This window comes from Triticum aestivum, chromosome 4B, assembly GCF_018294505.1.
Source record: "Triticum aestivum cultivar Chinese Spring chromosome 4B, IWGSC CS RefSeq v2.1, whole genome shotgun sequence".
In the NCBI taxonomy this organism is placed as follows: Eukaryota; Viridiplantae; Streptophyta; class Magnoliopsida; order Poales; family Poaceae; genus Triticum; species Triticum aestivum.
The window spans coordinates 217,300,013-217,323,877 of record NC_057804.1 but is presented as its reverse complement, the minus strand read 5'-3'; the positions used below and the strand labels follow the sequence as shown (position 1 = coordinate 217,323,877).

Sequence of the window (23,865 nt, the reverse complement as noted above, 5' to 3'; positions counted from 1 at the left end):
GGTAGCTGAACCCCTTTCCTCTGCATGACCTGTCATTGCCACAGTAAATAGATGAAACCCACTAGCATGAGTAGGAGTTGTTTGAGCCCTGATGTGCCTACTCATTCATGCTTGTTTGTCACTCCTGCTACTGCTTAGAGTAGAGTCAGGTCTGCTTCATCGGGGATGAATCAGAGGTGTGTGAACATGTCCTACTGTGTGTGAGCTAAGTGTGTGAACACGATTTGGTAAAGGTAGCGGTGAGAGGCCATGTAGGAGTACATGGTGGGTTGTCTCATTGCATCCGTCCTCAGGAACTGAGTTCTGTGTTTGTGATCCATGAACAGCTACTACCACACATTGGGATCCTTAATTGACTCTCTCGACTTATTAATCAACTCGATCTCTGTCCGGGAGTTGCAACTAGTTTCTGGTGTTTGTAGGTAGTGCTAGTAGTCTACCAAGTGGCACCCGGTACAGGTGGGCTTGGGACAGACTAGGCGCAGTGGCCCGGTGTACCAAGTGGCACCCGGATGGTGGGCTTGGGAACCCTGCACACATCGTTTGGGGCCGTGAGCGACACCCCGGCCAGATCTCCTTGCGGATGGAACCCTAATAGGTGATAAACCTAGATGAGATACTTGTGTGGTTAGTCAGGTCGTGGCCGACACCCTCGCTGGGCTTCCGCTTAAAGGTTGTCGAGTAGATGTCGTGTAAACGGTGGTAAGTGGTGAGAGCGTGTGTGAAGAAGTACACCCCTGCAGGGTTAATATGATCTATTCGAATAGTCGTGTCCGCAGTAAAGGACTTTTGGGTTGCCTATACAGTTCATAGACATGTGAAAGTGGATACTCTAAAATACGCAAGATAAGCGTGAGTGCTATGGATGGCGTTCTCGTAGGGAGACGGGAGCGGGTCGATAGTGGTGTATTTATATGGTGAATATGTGGACTCGTGTGTGCCACCTCAAAGAGTTACTTGCAGTCATAGTTCAGGATAGCCACCGAGTCAAAGCTGGCTTGCTGCAGTTAAACCCCACCACCCCTTTGTTGGTAATGATGCATATGTAGTTAGTTCTGATGTAAGTCTTGTTGGGTACATTTGTACTCACGTTTGCCTATTTTATATTTTTGCAGAGGGACTTCAGTCTCGATAGTAGTTCCGTGTGAACTTCGACGTTTAGCTTGTTACCTCAGCTACGATCTTGTGCCCTCAACAGGATTTGGTAGATAGTCAGGCTTCTCAGCCTTTTTCATTTCTAGATGCCTGTACTCAGACATGTTAGGCTTCCATTTGTGCTTTGACTTGTATGCTCTGAATGTTGGGTCATGAGACCCATGTTTGTAATATCTCGCTCCTCAGAGCCTATTGAATAAAATATTTTGAGTCGTAGAGTTATGTTGTGATGCCATGTTGTATTTGCACATATCGAGCATATTGTGTGTATGTTATTGAAATGCTTGGTATGTGTGGGATATGACTATCTAGTTGTTTATCCTTGGTAGCCTCTCTTACCGGGAAATGTCTCCTAGTGCTTCCACTGAGCCCTGGTAGCTTGCTACTGCTCCGGAACACTTAGGCTGGCCGGCATGTGTCCTTCTTTGTACCTGTGTCTGTCCCTTCGGGGAAATGTCACGCGGTGTCTACCGGAGTCCTGCTAGCCCAGTTGCTACAGCCCGGATTCACTCGCTGATGACCGACACGTTCGTTGCTGGGTCATGTATGCATGTACCTGTAAGTTAGTGCCACTTTGGGTTTACGACTAGCCATGTCAGCCCGGGTTCTTTGTCATATGGATGCTAGCAACACTATCATATATGTGAGCCAAAAGGTGCAAACGGTCCCGGGCCTGGTAAGGCGACACCCATGGGAATACCGTGTGTGAGGCTGAAAAGTGATATGAGGTGTTTCATGCTAGATCGGTGTGGCATAGGATCGGGGTCCTGACAGTTTTGCACCCGTTGTATTTGAACATAGAGCCTATCACACCCGATCATCATGTGGTGTCTCAGCACGAAGAACTTTCGCAATGGTGCATACTCAGGGAGAACACTTCTTGATAATTAGTGAGAGATCATCTTATAATGCTACCGCCAATCAAAGCAAGATAAGATGCATAAAGGATAAACATCAGATGCAATCAATATAAGTGATATATTATGGCCATCATCATCTTGTGCTTGTGATCTTCATCTCCGAAGCACCATCGTGATCACCATCGTCACTGGCGTGACACCTTGATCTCCATCGTAGCATCGTTGTCGTCTCGCCACCTATTGCTTCTACGACTATCGCTACCGCTTAGTGATAAAGTAAAGCAATTACAGGGTGCTTGCATTTCATACAATAAAGCGACAACCATATGGCTCCTGCCAGTTGCTGATAACTCGGTTACAAAACATGATCATCTCATACAATAAAATATAGCATCATGTCTTGACCATATCACATCACAACATACCCTGCAAAAACAAGTTAGATGTCCTCTACTTTGTTGTTGCAAGTTTTACGTGGCTGCTAAGGGCTGAGCAAGAACCGTTCTTACCTACGCATCAAAACCACAATGATAGTTCATCAAGTTAGTGTTGTTTTAACCTTCGCAAGGACCGAGCGTAGCCACACTCGGTTCAACTAAAGTTGGAGAAACTGACACCCACCAGTCACCTGTGTGCAAAGCACGTCGGTAGAACCAGTCTCGCGTAAGCGTACGCGTAATGTCGGTCCGGGCCGCTTCATCCAACAATACCGCCAAACCAAAGTATGACATGCTGGTAAGCAGTATGACTTGTATCGCCCTCAACTCACTTGTGTTCTACTCGTGCATATAACATCTACGCATAAAACCAGGCTCGGATGCCACTGTTGGGGAACGTAGTAATTTCAAAAAAAATCCTACGCACAGGCAAGATCATGGTGATGCATAGCAACGAGAGGGGAGAGTGTGTCCATGTACCCTCATAGACCGAAAGCGGAAGCGTTAGCACAACGTGGTTGATGTAGTCGTACGTCTTCACGATCCGACCGATCCAAGTACCGAACGTACGGCACCTCCGAGTTCAGGCACACGTTCAGCTCGATGACGTCCCTCGAACACCGATCCAGCCGAGTGTCGAGGAAGAGCTCCGTCAGTACGACGGCGTGCTGACGATCTTGATGTTCTACCATCGCAGGGCTTCGCCTAAGCACCGCTACAATATTATCGAGGAGGACTATGGTGGAGGGGGGCACCGCACACGGCTAAGAGATCAAGAGATCAATTGTTGTGTCTCCAAGGGGTGCCCCCCTCCCCGTATATAAAGGAGTGGAGAAGGGGGAGGGCCAGCCCTCTTTATGGCGCGCCCTAGGAGGAGTCCTACTCCCATCGGGAGTAGGATTCCCCCCCCCCCTTCCAAGTAGTAGGAGTAGGAGTCAAGGAAAGGGGAGAGAGAAGAGAAGGAGGGGGCGCAGCCCCTCCCCCTAGCTCAATTCGGACTAGGCCTTGGGGGGCGCCCAACCTCTCCTCTCTCTTTCCCCTAAAGCCCAATAAGGCCCATATACTCCCCGGCGAATTCCCGTAACTCTCCGGAACTCCGAAAAATACCCAAATCACTCGGAACCTTTCAGATGTCCGAATATAGTCATCCAATATATCGATCTTTACGTCTCGGCCATTTCGAGACTCCTCGTTATGTCCCCGATCTCATTTGGGAGTCCGAACTACCTTCGGTACATCAAAACACATAAACTCATAATATAACCGTCATCGAACTTTAAGCGTGCGGACCCTATGGGTTCGAGAACTATGTAGACATGACCGAGACACGTCTCCGGTCAATAACCAATAGAGGAACCTGGATGCTCATATTGGCTCCCACATATTCTACGAAGATCTTTATCGGTCAAACCGCATAACAACATACGTTGTTCCCTTTGTCATCGGTATGTTACCTGACCGAGATTCGATCGTCGGTATCTCAATACCTAGTTCAATCTCATTACCAGCAAGTCTCTTTACTTGTTATGTAATGCATCATTCCATAGCTAACTCGTTAGCTACATTTCTTGCAAGGCTTATAGTGGTGTGCATTACCCAAAGGGCCCAGAGATACCTCTCCGACAATCGGAGTGACAAATCCTAATCTCGAAATACGCCAACCCAACATGTACCTTCGGACACACCTGTAGAGCTCCTTTATAATCACCCAGTTACGTTGTGACATTTGGTAGCACACAAAGTGTTCCTCTGGTAAATGGGAGTTGCATAATCTCATAGTTATAGGAACATGTATAAGTCATGAAGAAAGCAATAGCAACATACTAAATGATCAAGTGCTAAGCTAACGGAATGGGTCAAGTCAATCACATCATTCTCCTAATGATGTGATCCCATTAATCAAATGACAACTTATGTCTATGGTTAGGAAACTTAACCTTCTTTGATTAACGAGCTAGTCAAGTAGAGGCATACTAGCGACACTATGTTTGTCTATGTATTCACACATGTATTATCCGGTTAATACAATTCTAGCATGAATAATAAACATTTATCATGAAATAAGGTAATAAATAATAACTTTATTATTTCCTCTAGGGCATATTTCCTTCACCAGGGTCACTGACAGAAGGTCACTAGTGGACATATTTCTTGTAGTGACCGGAGTATCTTCAATCTGGAGTATAATAGAGAACCTGCCTTGCAAAGCCGAAGACTTGCGTCCGCATACCACATCGACATTGAAGGCATGTTCGGGGGCTACTGTGGGAGTCCTGGATTCAGGGGTCCTAAGATGTCCGGCCTAGGAGTATGGCCGGGTTGTATGGGCTGTACAAGATCAAGTCGAAGATCATCTGCCGTGTCCGGATGGGACTTCTCAACACGTGGACGACAAGAATAGAGTCCGGAGGTTTCCTTCCCTGATAAACCGACTTTGTAATCCATAGGCCCCCTCTGGTGTGTATATAAACTCAAGGGGTTAGTCCATAGAGGATAACTTTTCACCATCATCGAAATCCTCATAGGGTAGACATCTAGGGTTAGCCATCACGATCTCGAGGTAGATCAACTCTTGTAATCTTCATACTCGACAATCATAATCAAGCAGTAGTAGGGTTTTACCTCCATTAAGAGGGCCCAAACCTGGGTAAACATCGTGTCCCCTAGCCTCCTGTTACCATTGATCCTTAGACGCATAGCTTGGGCCCCCCTACCAGAGATCTGCCGGTTTTGACACCGACAGCCCAAACCTGGGTAAACTGATGTGTCTTTCTCTGTCATGTTCATTGAGCCAACTCGTGAGAGCAGCAGATCGGGAGGCTTGAGAGGTTGAGTTCTTCACACATGCCCCAGAGTCGAACCTTTCTTGGATCTGCGGAGCCTGAAATCCGGCAAAATTTCACAAAGATTTTCAAGGAATTTTCATAAAGATTTGCAATAAATTAAATTTTTTATACGAAGATAAACAAAACAGAAGCAATCTAGATGACGTTTTTTTGTAGAAGGGAAACACAATAGCAAGAAGATATGCAATGGAAATGCAATGTACAAAAAGAACATTAGAGAACTTCATCTAGATGTGGTCGGCGACAAGGTCACCTATGTTAGAGTATATTGACTTAGGAGTCAAGTGAGATCACTTGATCATAGGTCATACTCATCGTTAAGCTCAAAATGGGGTTGCCATTTTTCATTTAACCATCTTGATGTATTCATATCTTGTTGTGTTGCTTTAACTCATGTCTTGGAGTAAAGCTCCTCTAAGATGGAATGACATACCTTGGGTTTTGGTGTTGATCTTGATCATGCAGTTTAACTTATGTTGGATGCTCAAGGTTTATGTAGTCCATCAAGTGTTGGGAGCATCCTTCGGAGTTGAAGTTCATTTTCCTACATGCTTTAGTCTTGCAAGGAATAGCACTTGTGTATCCAAATTGATAAGAGTGAATATCATCATATAGATATTGTCAAAGGATATGTTGAGTGAGTTCATGCTTCCTTGATTTCAACAACCAAAGCATAGATACTTGGTGATGTAGTGATTGCTCAAAATGTGAGTGGTTTGCAATCTCATAGATTTAGGCTCATCCAAGTACCTACAAGGGGTAGATAACATACAAGGGTGCAAATATATCAAAGATAAATGATCATCATCCTAATATAAATATCAAGGATTAGTCACATAGACTCATGGCATGCATGTATCCAAATGGAATCTCTATTAAAAGTTTGAGGCATCAATGATATTCAATTCACCTCTGAATTGACAAAATATCTTTTCATCAAGCAGTTTAGTGAAGATCTCTGCTAATTGTTGTTAGTACGAACATGCTTAAGAGTTATATCTCCTTTAGCAACATGATCATGAATGAAATGGTCACGAACTTAAATATGCTTAGTTCGAGAGTGTTGCACGGGGTTGTGAGAAATTTTAATACCACTCTCATTGTCGCAAAGCAATGGAACATGTTTCACATGTATCCCATAATCTTTAAGAGTTTTAGTCATTAAAAGTAATTGAGCACAACATGATCTGGCAGCAATGTATTCCACTTCGGCGGTGGATAAGGATAGCAAATTTTGATTCTTGGAGGACCAAGAGACAAGGGATCTATTTAATGCCCACGATGCGGCTATATCTCCCACGTCTCGAGGCACGACTTAGAGGGATAACTCATTGTGGTTTTGTCGCAAGAAGGGTCATCGTCACACAATCCCATGTAATGAACAAGAAAGGGATAAATAGAGTTGGCTTACAATCGCCACTTCACACAATGATCAATTAATTCATATATCATTCAGAGTACACACATAATCCGACTACGGACAAATCCAAATGAAAAGAAGATAAACCCCAAATGCTAGATCCACGATCGTCCCAACTGGGCTCCACTACTGATCATCAGGAAACGAAACATAGTAACAACCAAGATCCTCGACGAACTCCCACTTGAGTTCGGTAACATCACATGCACTAGTATCATCGGCACCTGCAACTGTTTTGGTAGTATCTGTGAGTCATGAGGACTCAGTAATCTCAAAACCCGCGAGATCAAGACTATTTAAGCGTATGGGTAGGATGAGGTAATGAGGTGGAGTTGCAGCAAGCGCTAAGAAAATATGGTGGATAACTTACGAGTACAAGAGTAAAATGAGAAACTACGCAACGGTCGTGAAACTAGAAGTGATCAAGAAGTGATCCTGAAACTACTTACGTCCAAACATAACGCAAACCGTGTTCACTTCCCGGACTCCACCGAAAATAGACCATGACGGCTACACACGAGGTTGATGTGTTTTAATTAAGACAAGTATCAAATTATCTACAACCGGATATTAACAAATTTCCATCTTCCCATAACCACGGGCATGGCTCTCAAAAGTATATACCTTGCAGGGGTGTCCCAACTTAGCCCATTATAAGCTCTCACGACCAACGAAGGATATACCTTCTCCTGGGAAGACCCGATTAGTCTTGGAATCCCGGTTACAAGACATTTCGGCAATGGTAAAACAAAACCAGCAAGACCGCCGAATGTGTCGACAAATCCCGATAGGAGCTGCACATATCTTGTTCTTAGGGCACACCGGATGAGTCTACGAGTAAAACCGGCCCTCAAATTTCCCCGAGGAGGCCCGCAGGTTGCTCGGTTCGGACCAACACTTAGGCAAATGTAAAACCAAAGTTGGGCCTTGCTGGAGGAGTTTTATTGAAAGCAAACTGTCAAGGGGTTCCCATAAACCCAGCCGCGTAAGGAACGCAAAATCAAGGAACATAACACGGGTATGACGGAAACTAGGGCGGCAAGAGTGGAACAAAACACCAAGCATAAGGCTGAGCCTTCCACCCTTTACCAGGTATATAGATGCACTAATTAAAATAAGAGATATTGTGATATCCCAACATAAACATGTTCCAACATGGAGCAATCTTCAACTTCACTTGCAACTAATAACGCTATAAGAGGGGCTGAGCAAAAGTGGTAACTTAGCCAAACAACCGTCTGCTAGGAAGGGTGAAAGAGGTTAAAGGCTGTCATGGCAATTTGGGAGGCATGGTAAACAAGTGATAGGTAGTGCAGCATAGCGATAGAACAAAGCAACTAGCAAGCAAAGATAGAAGTGATATCGAGGGTAATGGTCATTTTGCCTAAAATCCCGCAAGGAAGAAGAACGAAACCATGAAGTAGACGAACGAACATAGTCGAACGAATCCTCACAAACGCAATGTTACCGGAACTATCAAGGAGAATCGCTACCGGAAAGAAGCAAACAACATGGTAAACAACCATCATATAAGCATGGCATGATGCAAAATCAAGTATGATGCATGTCCGGTTTAAAGAGGCATGGCAAAGTGCAACAAACAAAACTACAAGTTAAGTGGAGCTCAATATGCAACAAGTTGCATATTGACAAAACACCACATGCAATTATTTAGTTCGCTCCCGTTTATGAACAAGACAAGATTAAATGTTGTATGGCAAGAGGTGAAACATAAGTAAACAGACTATTCAGGCAAGTTTAAATGAGGCCGGAAACAACAAACAACAATTCTGAAAAATCCTCATGTCCATATTTTGAATTAGGTACTGTTCTTCCCTAAAACATATTTTTCATGTTGTTAAACAGTAAAACAAAGTGCACCAAGTTAATCTATGCATTTTTCTACCCCATTTTCATATAAAGTTTAATTAATTTGGACCTACGGTTATTTAGTTATGAAATAAATCATTATAACATGGCATTTATGCAAATCTAAACAAACAACAAGTATAAACATTTTAAACATGCATGACAGTTGCGTATTATGAAACTAGGTAAAATTCTGAGCATTTTACATATATAAATTATTTACATAAGATGCATGGTTTTGGAGTTATTAAATACATGATGTTTGAGGGGTTTTCTGTAAAACTAGACTCTCTAGAAAATGCGAAAATCGCAGCAGCAGGAAAAAAATGCACAACGGGCTGAATCTCGTGCGGGCTTGGTTTCTCACCACAGCACTTGGGCCGCCTCGGTGCTAGGCTGGGGCAGAGGGAGTTGGGCCTTGGCGCGGTGCAGCAGAAGCGACCCAAGCCGACGAGATCGATCAGGGTCAGCCCGATCCACATGAGCACAAAGCTGCGGGCGCTTTCTGTCTTCGACAGAACAGAGCAGCGCATCAGTAGGAGGGTTCAGCGGGGCATGGTGCCGGCAGGGGCGCGGGTCTCTAGGAGGATCATGGGACGAGGGGAAGCAAAGGAGCGGGCGCAGCTTCGGCGGTGGCGCTCGCCGGTGATGCTGGAGACGGGACTTGCGGTGGTGACGACGAGGCAGGTGCTGGCGACGGGGATCCGAGCGAGAGCGGTGGAGATGCAACGAGGTGCAGGAATGACGCGACAGCTCCATCCGGGATCCTCCAGATCAGATGCAGCGGAGGATGGTCGGAGCTTGGGGCGGCTTGATTTGGTCGGAGATGGGGCCGACGGTGCGCGGAACGACGACGGGGCAAGGGCGAGATCCTGGAAGGGGTGGAGCTCCATATCACTATTTATGGTCTCTGACGAGAGAGGAAAAGGGAGGTTAGAGAGAAAGGAAGAGACGATGCAGGGAAAAGGGAGGCGCAGGACGAATGGGACCTGGACGGCGCGCTCGCCGACAGTCACCGGTTAATGGAGGTGCGGGAGATACAGCAGGATCGAGGAGGAGCTCGAGGACGCAGCATCTGGGCAGGGACAAGGGGGAGCTCCTCTCCTGTGGGCTTGAGCGAGGCAAGGAGGAGGATTTGGTGGTGGCTGGCTGGTGGATCGGGAGGAGGCTACGGGATTGGTCAAGATCGAGAGAAAATCCCGAGGAAGAAGGGATCTAGCGGCGATGGGACAAGCTCCCGAACAACAAGGAAGAGTGGGTGGCGGCAGCTTCAGGATTGGGGAGGAATGGATGGGACAGCCTAGGGTTCAGGGTTAGGCTGATTATATAGTGAGTGGGTTATGTTAGGGTCTAATTGGACCCTCCGATTTAGATCGGGCGATCGAGAATAAATAGGTTAGGGAGTCCAAATAAGAAAACAGAGATGTTTTAGGGATGTTTGGAGATGATCTGAATCCAACAGTGACGACTGAGCGGGTCGGGTTTGGGTAAGATTCGGACGCGCGCGACAGGGTCTGAGGTTGTGCAGAGAGGTTAGGTGGTTTTACAAGAGGGAAACGAAAACACGGTTGGTCTCGGAATGGTAAACGAACGCAATGGAGAGAAGCGAGGAGCGGAAACTACGAGCAGATGCAAGTTTTAAGAAAACAATGACGATGCAATGCGCATGATGCTATGAGATGAGATGCATGACATGAACAAAATGCAAAACAAAAGACAAAACCCCAACCACGAAGGAAATATCACAACACATAGCCGGAAATGTCAAGAGTTGGAGTTACAATTATGGAAAGTTACATCCGGGGTGTTACAACACTCCACCACTACAAGAGGATCTCGTCCCGAGATCTAGGATGGCACTGGAGAGAAACGAAAGAGGAAGAGAAGAGGTAAAAAGTTGCTTCTTTAACAAACGAGTGAAACCACGAACCTCGAGAGGTTGAACAACTTGAAAGAAAGAATACAACAGAGATGAATGAGATTACAAACAGTCCATTGGACAAGAGTAACAATGAATACAACGAGAACCAAGAGCTTAAGGGACAAGATAGACTTTGAAACAACCGTGGTTAAAACAAGATGAGAAAGGAAGAATTCGGGCAGCACTCCAATTGAAAATGGAAGGAAATTGATAAGATGGAAAGATCTTGAAAATAGGACGCAACACTCTCGTTAAATGGGTAAGCAAGAAGAGAACATGATCTTGACAAAGAGATATGATGGGTGAAGAGAGCAACATCACAATGCCTCCGGAACAAAAAAAGAGTGGAATGAAAAGAACGGCGAAGAGAACAACAACTTTTACCACAAATTTAATTTGGAAAGCATCCTTGCAAGAAGGTTAGAGCGGAGTTTTTAGAAAACCAACAACGAAAGGATATGATCCTCGTGGGCTTATGGAGACATCTCAAAACTTGAGGTCAAATTCTGCCACTAACGAAAACAATTGATTGCTTGAGATCAACAAAGAGATGAAAACTTCTTCCACCAAGAGGATGAAGAGCAAGCTTGGGTCATGCATAATCACCACAAATAGCAACAACCCTTAAGGAAAGGTTTTAGTTGAAATCTAAACCAAGATAACACCAACGAGGAGATCGATGGATTGGAAAGGATCTTCTGAACGAAGAGAAAATGATGGGTTTAAATATCTCATTCTTAACAACTTGTGAACCATGAAACACAAAGGGAAATTGTCAAGAATGGCATAACACGACCTCAAAAATAAGATAGAATGAATTGCACTTTGGAATGTAAGATGAAGAATACTTGAACCCCTCAAAACAAGACATGTGTTGAGCACCATGTTTAATTTTTGAGTAAACCTGGCGGATCATAACCTCAAGAGAAATCTTGGAGAACAAATGAAGAATGAAAGGAATCCTTGACAAACCACCATGTAGAGCCTCCATGGAGAACACCGGTAATAAAAGGATGATAGAAAGAAAGAGAAGTTGAAAACACAAGGTGAAGCCTTGCAATGATTTAGATGGAGCTTCGCGACGATATAACCGAGAAAACTTGGAACTCCGGAAAACAGAAGATGAAGCACCTCGAACCAAGAAATGTGACATGATGAACAACTCTGAAAAGAAGAAACTAGATCACATAGCGTAAACTTGAGAAGGTATTGATGGAACCACTGGTGGGATTTGGGAACAACGAATGAATTGGTATGATAACAAAGGAAGTGAAATCTTGAACGAACCACTGTAAGAATTGAAAATGAACGAAGAAAAGATAAAGAAACACCTGGAAGAATTAGAAAACGAACAAAGGTACTTGAGAGATTTAGATACATGAGAACGAAAAGATCATGAACTGATTATAGGATATTTGAACGATGCACCGGTAAGATTTGGAGAACGATAGCTACACGCTGAGAATGAAGAATTGTGACATGATGGACTTCGGAGGAAAGAAATGGAAACAACTCATGAAATGCTCCAGATGGTAGGAAAAGAATTGGCACAATCAAAAACAATTATGAGGATGGCTAGAACCATGAATCTTCAAGAGAATGGACTAAGATTTTAGGAGAGATCTCTTCCTCGGTCTTCTGTGTTGAGAATGACGATGAGAAACATCTTGAAGAATTTTGAGATACTCCGGAAGGATTAAAAGAGGAAAGGTTGAGCCTAAGATGAAAAGAATTTGAAAGCGACCTTGGAGAAGGCATGTGACTAATGAAAATTCATTCTTACGTCAAACTTCGAAAAGAATTTGGGAATAGCTCCAGGGAAATTGTAGGAGTTAGGTAAGATCCTGGGAAAAGACCTATCGGTTAGGGCCCACTCAAGAGAAACACCATTGAAATGATTGATTGAAAGGGGGGATTGCACCAGTTGAATTAAATGACTTCATGAGATAATGACCTCCAAATAGCGTGAACAGATTAAGAATGGAAAGCCCGAATCTTCTGAGATATCTTGAGCATTCCAGATATGAACTTAGAGAGGTGAATAAATAAGAGAGCCTTGGATAAGAAATTCACGTGGGAAGATATGTGAAACAAAAGGAAGAGATATGATCAACACTGAAACTTGAAATTAATCCACCGGAGAAGAAAAGAGACGAAGAATAATGAACTTGAAGCTCCGTTAGTATCTTCTTGAGAATCACCGGATAAGAACATTGACGGAAAAGAATGGAGAGACTTCCCATCAATAAAATGGATACCCGATTAGGAAATCTGAGTCCTTGAAGAAAAGGGTGGGAGGGCGGGAAAACAAAGACAACTTGGGACGGATGAAACAAACACCATTGAGAAAACTTAGAATTGATCTCGCAAATGTTGAAATGACCGGATCCACTTGAAGAGAAGCACGCCGGTTGGAAAAGAATTAACATGACGACCTCGATGATCAAGAAGGATTAGTATTCACATATCAATATGAGAACACCAATCAGGAAAGGTATGGATTCAACATTTGACTTCGAAGCAACTCGAATACCACAAATAAAACAAAATAAAGGATTTGGCTTGCAGAATAAGCCGGAAACAAACATAAGATAGATATTTCGTCCGAAGTTTTTGTGGTGGGGCCCATACGGGCTCGATCGTACAACACCATCATGTACAAGGCAGTGCACATGACATACGAAGCGTCCCCGAGTCAGCATAGCCAAGGACTCTTAAGATACAACGAGACCACTGTAAAAACGACCGTGGATAGGCGGACCACTAGACGTCAAACCCCAATCTCATATCATGCATCTGTCGAAAAGAAAAACTACAGCTACTTGAATTCCCACCTATAAAACTCCCGAAACTTTCTGGTTATGCAATCTGGTGTTGGGGATACAGGGGAAGCAATAAATATCTCACCCAAACTAACAATCCCTACATCCAGCTGTATCCATTCGTCAACACATAACCAAGAAAGCAAATTAAATAGATCTCGAATGCAAATATGATTAAGAAGAGACCCGGGGGCTGTAGATTTCACTAGGGGCTTCTCTCGAGAAAATAGCATATAGTGGGTAAACAAATTACTGTTGGGCAATTAATAGAACTTCAAATAATCATGATGATATCCAGGCAATGATCATTATATAGGCATCACGTCCAAGATTAGTAGACCGACTCCTGCCTGCATCTACTACCATTACTCCACACATCGACCATTATCCAGCATGCATCTAGTGTATTAAGTTCATGGTAAAACGGAGTACTGCAATAAGAACGATGACATGATGTAGACAAGATCGATTTATGTAGAAATAGACCCCATATTTTTATCCTTAATAGCAACGATACATACGTGTCGGTTCCCCTTCTGTCACTGTGATCAAGTACCGTAAGATCGAACCCATCACAAAGCACCTCTTACCATGGCAAGAAAAATCAATCTAGGGTGCCCAACTAAACCAAATATTTGAAGAAGAAATACGAGGCTATAAGTAATCATGCATATAAGAGATCAAAAGACTCAAATAACTTTCATGGATAAAAACATAGATTTGATCATAAACTCAAAGTTTATCGGATCCCAACAAACACACCGCAAAAAGAGTTACATCAAATAGATCTCCAAGGGACCATTGTATTGAGAATACAGAGACAGAGAGGAAGCCATCTAGGTAGTAACTACGGGCCCGTAGGTCTAAAATGAACTACTCGCGCATCATTGGAGAGGCACCAATGAGGATGATATGAAACCCTCTGTGATGGTGTTTAGATTGGACCTGGTGGTTTTGGAACTTGCGGCAGCTGGAATTGATTTTCATCAACTCCCTATCGTTTCTGGAATATTGGGGTATTTATAGAGCAAAGAGAGGGTGCGGGAGGTCACCGAGGTGAGCACAACTCATCAGGGCGTGCTAGGGCCTCCAGGCGCGCCCTGGTCTGTTGTGCTCACCTTGGGCCCCTTCTTCGTTACTTCTTTGGCCCACTAGATGTCTTCTGGTCCAAACAAAATTGACAAAAAATTTCGTTGCGTTTGGACTCCATTTGATATTGATTTCCTGTAATGTAAAAAACAAGCAGAATACAACAACTGGCACTTGGCACTATGTCAATAAGTTAGTCCCAAAAAATGATATAAAGTTGCTATGAACTAATGGTAAAACAACCAAGAATTATAATATAACAGCATGGAATAATAAAAAATTATAGATACATTGGAGACATATCAACTAGACCTTGACAAGCAAAAGTGGCAGTCTTTAGATTCTTCAGTTAAGGTTGAGTTTAACTTTAACATAAGTTAATGAACATTCAATACATCTTAAGCAAGCATGACAAGAGTATAGGCAGCGGGAAGAGTAAATCATGCAATTGTAAGAATGTAAAGGGATGGGATTGAAGTATGCAAACGCAATGGAGACGCGGAGATTTTTTGGCGTGGTTCCGATAGGTAGTGCTATCATACATCCACGTTGATACAGACATCAACCCACAAAGGGTAACGACTGTGCGAGTCCATGGAGCACTCGACTAGTTTCATGAAGAAGCAACCTTGTCTATCCCACCATGGCCATCGTCCACGAAGGACTTGCCTCACTCGGGTAGATCTTCATGAAGTAGGCGATCTCCTTGCCCTTACAAACTTCTTGGTTCATTTCGACATCATGAAGGAGGCTCCCAAGCGATACCTAACCAATCTAGGAGATACCACTCTCCAATAGGTAATGGTGTGTTGATGATGAACTCCTTACTCTTGTGCTTCAAAGATAGTCTCCCCAACACTCAACTCTCTCTCTCACAGATTTGGCTATGGTGGAAGAGGGATTTGAGTGGAAAGCAACTTGGGGAAGTCTAGAAATCAAGGTTTAAGTGGTTGGAGTGGAATCTCTTCATGTCAACACATGAATAGGTGGTTCTCTCTCGAAAAATGTATGGTGGAAGTGTAGGCACGTTCTGATGGCTCTCCTCAAAGAGGAAGAGGTGATGGAGGGGTATATATAGCCTCCACACAAAATCCAACCGTTACACACTTTTGACTCATCTCGGTGACACCGATTAGGAAATTCGGTGGCACCGATCTGTTCAAAAATATGAATGCTAGGAATCTCGATAGGTCCGATTGGAACAACTCAGTGAGATCGATGTGCTAGGACTTAGGGCAAACTTCATCTCGTTGGCACCGATTGCATCAACTCGGTGAGACAGAATTAAAGCAATAAGCAAAAGATAATCTGTCAAGCCAACTTGGTGAGATCGATTACATAAAATCGGTGGGACCAAAGTGAATGCAATAGATCACAGAGTGCTGGCAAGGCCATCTCATTGGGACCGAGATCCGTGTCGGTGTGACCGAACTGTTAGGGTTTCACTTCTACAAAAACACCTATAGCCAATATGGACACTAATGGTGCAGTATACATATAGTGCGCCATTACTAAATAGTAATGCTGCACCATGTGTAGGTGCGCCATTAGTAACCAGAACAGTAATGGTGCACCAGGTGAAAAGTGCGTCATTACTAAGTTTGACCAAGGTTTGACCCAGTCATACACATAGTAATGGCGCACTTTGTATAGGTGTGCCATTACTAAGTTGACATAGTAATGGCGCATCTTCACAAAGTGTGCCATAACTATGTGTATGACTGGGTCAAACCTTGGTCAAACTTAGTAATGGCGCACTTTGCATAGGTGCGCCATTACTATGTCAAACTTAGTAATGGCGCACCTATACAAAGTGCGCCATTACTAACTTTGACAAAGGTTTGACCAAGTCATACACATAGTAATGGCGCACTTTGTGAAGGTGTGCCATTACTAACTTTCTAGGTGGCCGAAAATTTCACCAAATGCATCCCCCCCCCCCGGTGGACCGCCTTTTCAGTTTTAAAAAAATAAAAAAATGATGGAAATGTCAAAAAATAAAAGAAAATAAGTTTCCCATATGATATGTGGTCTAGTTGGAAAATTTACAAATATGAATTTTGACTTTATTTGTAAAATCTCTTTCGAATTTAGTAAAATGGGCATAACTTTTGCATACGAACTCGGATTAAAAAGTTTTTTATATGAAAAATCTTCTACTCAAAAAGTTACATCCGAATTAAATTGGGGGAACCTCGTTGAAGATTTTTAGAATCCCCAAAAACCTAACAGAATAAAAGATACAGTGCTTTTAAGATCTGGCGGAAATGGAAAAAAATTTCAAACTTAGTAATGGCGCATCATTTGCTAGGTGCGCCACTAGTAACAGAAAAAAAATTGATTTCGAATTTCTTTTTTGGAAAAAATGTTCAAAATATGATACGTAATATGACCAGGAAGTTTGAAATATTTTTTCAAAATTTCATCACACTCATGAACATGAACAAAGTCCTAGACATCAACAAGGTTTAATAGGATTGATATGATAGATATATCAAGTGCATGTTAAGTGAGCTGGTGCTGGGGTTGGATAGAACTGAGAAGTTAAGCGTGCTGGGGCTGGAGTAGTGTCAGGATGGGTGACCTTCCGGGAAGTTTGACCACGCAGTGCGATTTGATTTGAGATTAAGCATATTGACCCGAGATTAAGCCATAGTGACCCGAGATTAAGAAAAAAAACAAAAAAGTTATTCTAAAAAAAAATTGGAAAAAATATTTTAAAAAAAATTCTGAAAAAAAATTGTTAGTAATGACGTATTTCTATGTGGTGCGCCATTACTAAGTCAGATAGTAATAGCGCACTTCTACGCATAGTAATGGCGCACTATAGGTGCACCATTACTATTTGTTACTAATGGTGTGTTAATAGTGGCGCACCTATCGCCATTAATAGTGGCGCACCTACATGGGCCAGGCTCAACATTTCAGCCTTTTTATCTTTTTTCTACCAAATTATGCTTAACCAAACAAGTCCAGCCCAATGTTTTCTAGGCTTTTTCTTTCCTGGGCCTTGGCCTTTCCATATTCATTTATTTTCGTTTTATATTTTTACCCAAGATATTTGGCCAATATAATTTGATCCTTGGCCTGTTTAAGGCCCAACTCCAGCCCATTTAACAAACATTTTCAAACCAGTTTGAATAACAATATGAATCAAGTTACCACCAATTAGCTGAATATTACGGAAATATCTCAGAACGCACATTCTACAAATTTCCATCACATACGTATTTTATACAGATCCAAGCAACCTACAACATGTTGTAGTCAAGCATTCAGCTGCTGAAATACTCTAGAACAGCAAAAATAAATAGAACAAGCCTATCTAGTGCTTCATGGCGGGAAAACATGTAATCTGCTTCCTCAAGTACTGCTTCTTCCTGATGCAAAACATCTGGACATTCAAAAGAGAACAAAAAGTATGTCACTGATAGAAGAAATATTACGTGGATACTTTTAAAATAAAAACTAAAGACACACCAGTATTTTATCATTCTACTTATTATTATTTTAACAAGATCATTCAACTTATCTGGAATAGGCATATTCATCAAAATTGGGAATTGAATTTGGACATATGACAATCTTAGCAGCAAATAAGCATTGAATGTTTCACATATACGACAAGGTTTAAAAAATGATCATTCAAAGTTATAGCAGATCAAAGTTCCATTTGAGTATAAGGAACAATACTCATATTCAATCAATAAGTAACAATGTCAAAATTAATTCAGATTTACTCATGTGTGTGTGTCACATGATACATGCATCAATCATAAGGCCATCAAGCATTCGGCCCTTATCTGTTCAACAAGACAAGAACATACCTGACTTTGTGTTTATGTGATGGATGGTTCTGTAGTTGTAGATCTAGTCTGCATCATCGTTCATGATGGACATCGCATGTACTTGTCCATTTAGAAGTATGCAATGCAAAATGTTACAAAGGCAAGTATTAGCATAAAGTAGAGCTTGTACAGTACATGTAAACTTTAGATATGAAGGACCAAGAGTTCCGGAAGGAACAAATCTGACATGGGTAAACCAGGACATGATGGGAAAAAAAATCGTTATGCATTTAAATAGGAATATGGTGTCCACTTTATACTACCACGTCATAATCAGGGTTAAAACAACATACTGATACTCAGAGTGCTAGATGAGACAAATATCGATTGAAACCAATCAGAGCAGGGAGCAAAATAGATCCTCTATTTAATTGTCATAAGTATAGAAGCTGAAGGACAGAGATGAAGCACCCGTAGCTCAGTTTGCTAGCTCACAGGACATAAAAATTGGCAAAACATTCAGAAAGCACGACTCTAATCTTAATGTTGTGTGGAAAAAGGACAAGAATTGTACAAGTTTAGTACTATACACAGCAATGAGGATAACTTCAGTAGTGCACAACAAATTTAGTCAGTTATCGAATCATCTTGTGGCTATACCACATGTTGACATCAATCACACACGACTGTTCCAGACTGAATCCCCACACACGGCATATATAAACCAAACTACTATATAGACAAATCACCTTTGCTTTCCCAGATGACAAAATGCAAGACACAATCACGGATAAATCCACAGGTAGAGAGCTAAGCCAGGAGAATCACCACTGTACCTTGCCTATCTACAGCTTGTTGAACACATCCAGGAGAATCTTGTAGTTCTCAATCATTTCATACTCCGTCTTGGCATCGAAATTCACCTGCAAAATACCCCAAAATGAGCATCACATCACAGCTATCTAAGCTAAGCCGCCTAAGCGCAACGCTCCAAAACAGATCAATCAGGCCAGAACGCCTCCTAACCTTGTGCATCAGCAGCAACCCAGGGTGAACCATGTCCAGCAGCTGGCACTGCACCTCCCCTGATGCCGCCTGCAGACTTGATGATCCTTGCCCCCGCGACGACCATGTCATGATCCATGCGGAGCTCCACCTCCTGCACGTCTGATTCATGCTCCAGTGGAGGCTCGGGCTCCACCCTCGAATCCGGCGGTGACTGCAGAAAGATAGAGAGAGATCGAGCAAGTCAAACAGAGAGAGGGGGCAGGTCCAATATACAAGTTGTCATGGTCTATTAGCATTCTCAATAGACTAAATAGAGCACCCTGGTATGAGCAAAATCACTTACCATTTTTGTTAATAAATATCAGCAAAATGCATTACCATTTTTGTTAATAAATATGCATCATGTTCAGGTATTGGTCAAGCTATTGAAGCTGATCATTGTGACTAACACCGGCACGATGCACGATTCTAGCAAATGTTGATTGGCCAGTCACCTTGATCGGTATTGATTGACATTAACCAGATAAAAATGTATAATGTGCACGCATGGCAGTAAAAATCTTGCATATAATGTTTACTGCACAAACATTTTTTAGCTTAAAAGTAGAAGCAAATTTGGGCTATTCTCTCAATCATGATAAAATGATTGATCATGCCCCCAAAATACGTTTGAGTGGCAGGACACAACATAGGACAAGCCACTCCATAACTGAAATACTGGACTGGGTTGTTAGAGCTAACCACAGTGAGACTAGCAGAACGATAAACAGGAAGAAATTATAAATACAAGGCCAACTGAAACCCAGATCACACATATTATGCGAGTGTGAGAATACTCGGGTATACTTAACTAGGGTTTAGTACACAGGTACAGTTTAAAAGCATACCAGATCAGGTATAAAACCATGCACCTAGGTTTAACTTATCAAGGTTTTTCACTTTCCATTTATAAAACACAACAGCTAAATTGATTACCCAAAACATGTATGCTAGTGGTCTACTGGAAGCATTGCATAGTTAATGTTTTGCTTACTACACTGCTGCCATCTAGGTCTATCAGATTATGCAGTGAGGATGTCTGATCTACTACCTCTGCTTTGTGTTCCTTATCTTCATCCTCTGAGCCAGGCGGACGATAGAATCAAAGTGATAACATTTATAAAACTACCAAGTGACTGAGAGCAAGGCAACCTGACTGCAAGTTGAAAATTATTACAACCTGACTATGAAAAATTAAACACTGGAAGGGCCAGATATGGGAGCCCTCGAGTCCCTGGAACACCCTCCGGATCTGCTCCAGCCTCCGAATCATGGTCCTATGAGCCAACAAACAGATATTCTCACGTCGCTCACCACCCAAACCGAAGGGGGAACGGGATCTGGATGGGGCGGTTACCTTGAGCTCGAGGGGCTCTCCGGCGCGCTTGAAGTAGATCTTGACGAGAAGGCGGCCCTCATTGTGCTTGTAGAGGAGGCGGCCACGCCTGACGAGGTCAAGCATCACGAGGTTGTAGGTGGAGGGCAGCTCGTGCAGGTAGGACTGCATCGCCGAGGCCTGCGTTGTCCTGCGATCTTATTCCCCATCACCGCCACGGTGCCCCTCTGCCTCCCCCGAGAGGGCGGACTCACACACGCCCATCTCCTTGGTGCAGCATAGGATGGTGAGTCCGACAAGAGGCAGGGGAGGCGTGGGCACGAGGGGCGAGGGGCAGGGGAGGCGTGGACGCGAGGCTAGACAAAGTAGGAGAGCCGCGACGTAAAAGGTGGCTGCGACGGTGCCAGAAGTCAGGAAGAAGGAGGGATCTGGTGTTGTATCTCGTTTTGGTAGGGTGGTGGATCTGGGCGCTCCCTCACCCCTTGCTCGATCTGTGGATGGGTACAGGAGAGGGTGGAGCGGCTGGGCTTGGGGGTGGGGGTCGAGCTCCGCCGGAGGGAGGTGGCCGACGCGCGCAGGAATGGAGATGGAGGCCTGGGGGCGGGGGGGGGGGAGGGCAATGGGTTGTGACTTTGATTGGATCTGGGAGGGAGAATGGTTTACCGGCGGCTGGGAGGGGATCTGAGTTAGGGTTTGGGTGGTTGGGCTGTGGGCAGACCTGGCCAAACGGGCCGGCCCGGCACGGCACGGCACGGTCTGTGCTAATCGTGTCTGGCCCGGCACGGCCTGCCATGGCATGTTTAATAGACAGGCCGTGCCGGGCCAGCCCACGGGTGCTGCTCCTTGGCCCAGGCACGGCCTGATTAGTAAACGGGCCGGCCCGATGGCCCGTTTAGCACGCTGGGCTGCACATTTTCAGCCTGCTAGGTTGGTTTTTAGGCCTATTGGGCTATATTTCAGGTATATATGTATAAAAAAATTCTAAAAATTATATAAAAAAATTAAACGGGCTGTGCCGTGCCAGCCCGCGTGCCCAGGCTCCAGGCCCAGGCACGGCCCAAGGCGTGTCGCGTGCCTGGCACGGTCCGTTTAGCCCATGTCGTGCCTGGCCCATGGCGGGCCGTGCCGGCGTGCTCGCGGGCTGGCCTATTTAGCCCGGCCCGTTTGGCCGGCTATAGCTGTGGGTGGGACGAGGGGAGGAGTGTAAGGGGTGTGGGAGTATCCGACGGTCTCTGATGCTTGATCCGCGTGACATATCCATAGTCCAATCAGAAGGAAGTATAGGCTTTGATGATGTTATGACCATGTAAATTGGTCTTAATCGATTAACAATAAGAAAAGAACTACGAGTAAGCTAGGTGATTTTTTCTAGAAATCATCTGCCTAGCTAGCCGCCCAATCTACGCATTGGCGGTCATCAATATGTCACGAGAGCACCGAGCGTGAAAAAGCTTCAATGCAACACCAATGACATCCCCACGAAGCTCCATTACAGCTCTCAACGGCATGCTAAGAGCTCCAACACTGCACCACGCTGCTTGACGAAGCTCCATTGCAGCATCGGGGAGATCCAACGCAGCACCACGACGCCCGGCGGTAAGTTCCCTTTTCTTTTTATGACAAAGTTTAAGTACGGTTCCCTCAAATAACTAGAGGTAGTTTCATACTAGGTGGGATTTTTGTCGATTCACTACGAAGCGGGTAAAATTTTTACAACAGCTGCCTCATAGTTTGTTCAAATAATTCCATATTTCGCACAAGTTTGCATCTTGGAACTACAAACAATGTTGCCAAAGAGATTTTTTATTTTATTTTCACGAAAAATCAATTTTCCATTTTTTGAGTGCCTCAAATAAGTTTTTTTGTGAAAGACCTACCATATATTTCTTACAAAATTGGACCAAATCAAATTTGTAAAATATTAGGCCATGTTTAATGCACAATTGACCAAATGATTGGGTGTCAAAAGTTTCGACCCACCTCTGGTGAAAAAGATAAATTTCCGTCGATGTAGTTTGAAGCGGGTCAAGTTTGAACTGTAGTTGCCTTAAAGTTTGCTCTTTATTTTTTCCAAAAATCATTTCTAGGTAAATAAGTATCTATTTAATCAGAAAAATACCAAAAGTTTTCCAAGATTCAAGCACTAGCTAGGAATGGTCATGCCCGCCGTTTTGACCGCATTTTGAAACTGGCATTAAAAATTCAAAAAAATCAAAAATTGGGAAACCTTCGCATTGTGTCATTATATGTGACCAAGTTACCAGAAAAAATAATAATCTTGTAATACGGTAATTATTTTTAAAAAGTGTTATCAGAAATGAGCTATCATGCGTGAAGATTCATGACTTTCAAGCCAAATGATCAATCTTATGGCCACATTCATGACGTAGTTTGTTCAAATGATCTTATATCGTGCACAAGGGTGCATCTTGGAATGGCAAACAATGTTGCGTATGGAGGTTTTCATTTTCTTTGGACGGAAAATTCATCTTCCATTTTTTTGAGGGCACAAAATTAGTTTTTTTGTGAAGGACCTACCATATATTTATTGTGAAATTGTAATGAATCATATTAGGCCATATTTAATGCACAAGTGACAAAAATTTTGGGTCTTAAAAGCTTTTATCCACCTCTCGTGAAAAAGACAAATTTCCACCGATTCAGCAGGAAACGAGTCAAATTTGAACTGCAGCTACCTTATAGTTTGCTCTTTATTTTTTCCAAAAATCATTGAAGGAAATATGCCCTAGAGGCAATAATAAAGTTATTATTTATTTCCTTATTTCATGATAAATGTTTATTATTCATGCTAGAATTGTATTAACCGGAATCATAATACATGTGTGAATGCATAGACAAACATAGTGTCACTAGTATGCCTCTACTTGACTAGCTCGTGAATCAAAGATGGTTAAGTTTCCTAGCCATAGACATGAGTTTTCATTTGATTAACGGGATCACATCATTAGGAGAATGATGTGATTGACTTGACCCATTCCGTTAGCTTAGCACTTGATCATTTAGTATGTTGCTATTGCTTTCTTCATGACTTATACATGTTCCTATGACTATGAGATTATGCAACTCCCGTTTATCGGAGGAACACTTTGTGTGCTACCAAACGTCACAACGTAACTGGGTGATTATAAAGGAGCTCTACAGGTGTCTCCGAAGGTACTTGTTGAGTTGGCGTATTTCGAGATTAGGATTTGTCATTCCGATTGTCGGGGAGGTATCTCTGGGCCCTCTCGGTAATGCACATCACTATAAGCCTT

The 23,865-nt window shown here is 43.2% G+C and overlaps 1 protein-coding gene across 3 annotated transcripts; it reads right to left on the bottom strand.

Annotated features, from left to right (window-relative positions):
* Window positions 1-17,568: 17,568 nt before the first annotated feature.
* Window positions 17,569-21,213, bottom strand: LOC123091841 (uncharacterized). 3 transcript variants are annotated; one of them, XR_006443596.1, is made up of 5 exons: window positions 20,612-21,202; window positions 20,306-20,531; window positions 19,234-19,426; window positions 18,247-19,130; window positions 17,569-17,813 (listed from the first exon to the last, which is right to left on the bottom strand). XR_006443596.1 is itself a non-coding variant. In XM_044513441.1 (5 exons), the coding sequence occupies exons 1-4, from the start codon at window positions 20,671-20,673 to the stop codon at window positions 19,102-19,104; spliced, it is 381 nt and encodes a 126-aa protein (XP_044369376.1). In that variant the 5' UTR covers window positions 20,674-21,213; the 3' UTR covers window positions 17,569-17,813; window positions 18,247-19,101. The 3 variants fall into 3 exon arrangements, 2 of the variants coding, with proteins under 2 accessions (XP_044369376.1, XP_044369377.1); XM_044513441.1 differs by having other exon boundaries at window positions 20,435-20,531; window positions 20,612-21,213; XM_044513442.1 differs by lacking the exon at window positions 20,306-20,531 and having other exon boundaries at window positions 20,612-21,210.
* Window positions 21,214-23,865: the final 2,652 nt, after the last annotated feature.

What these genes read in the sequence shown, in the direction of transcription:
- LOC123091841 (XM_044513441.1), bottom strand. Translation starts at nt 20,673, where the DNA reads ATGAGGGCCGCCTTCTCGTCAAGATCTACTTCAAGCGCGCCGGAGAGC. An exon ending in GAGAGCCCCTCGAGCTCAAG is followed by an intron (nt 20,532 to 20,611) that starts GTAACCGCCCCA and finishes GTTGGCTCATAG; the next exon opens with GACCATGATTCGGAGGCTGG. An exon ending in GGTTGCTGCTGATGCACAAG is followed by an intron (nt 19,131 to 19,233) that starts GTTAGGAGGCGT and finishes GGTATTTTGCAG; the next exon opens with GTGAATTTCGATGCCAAGAC.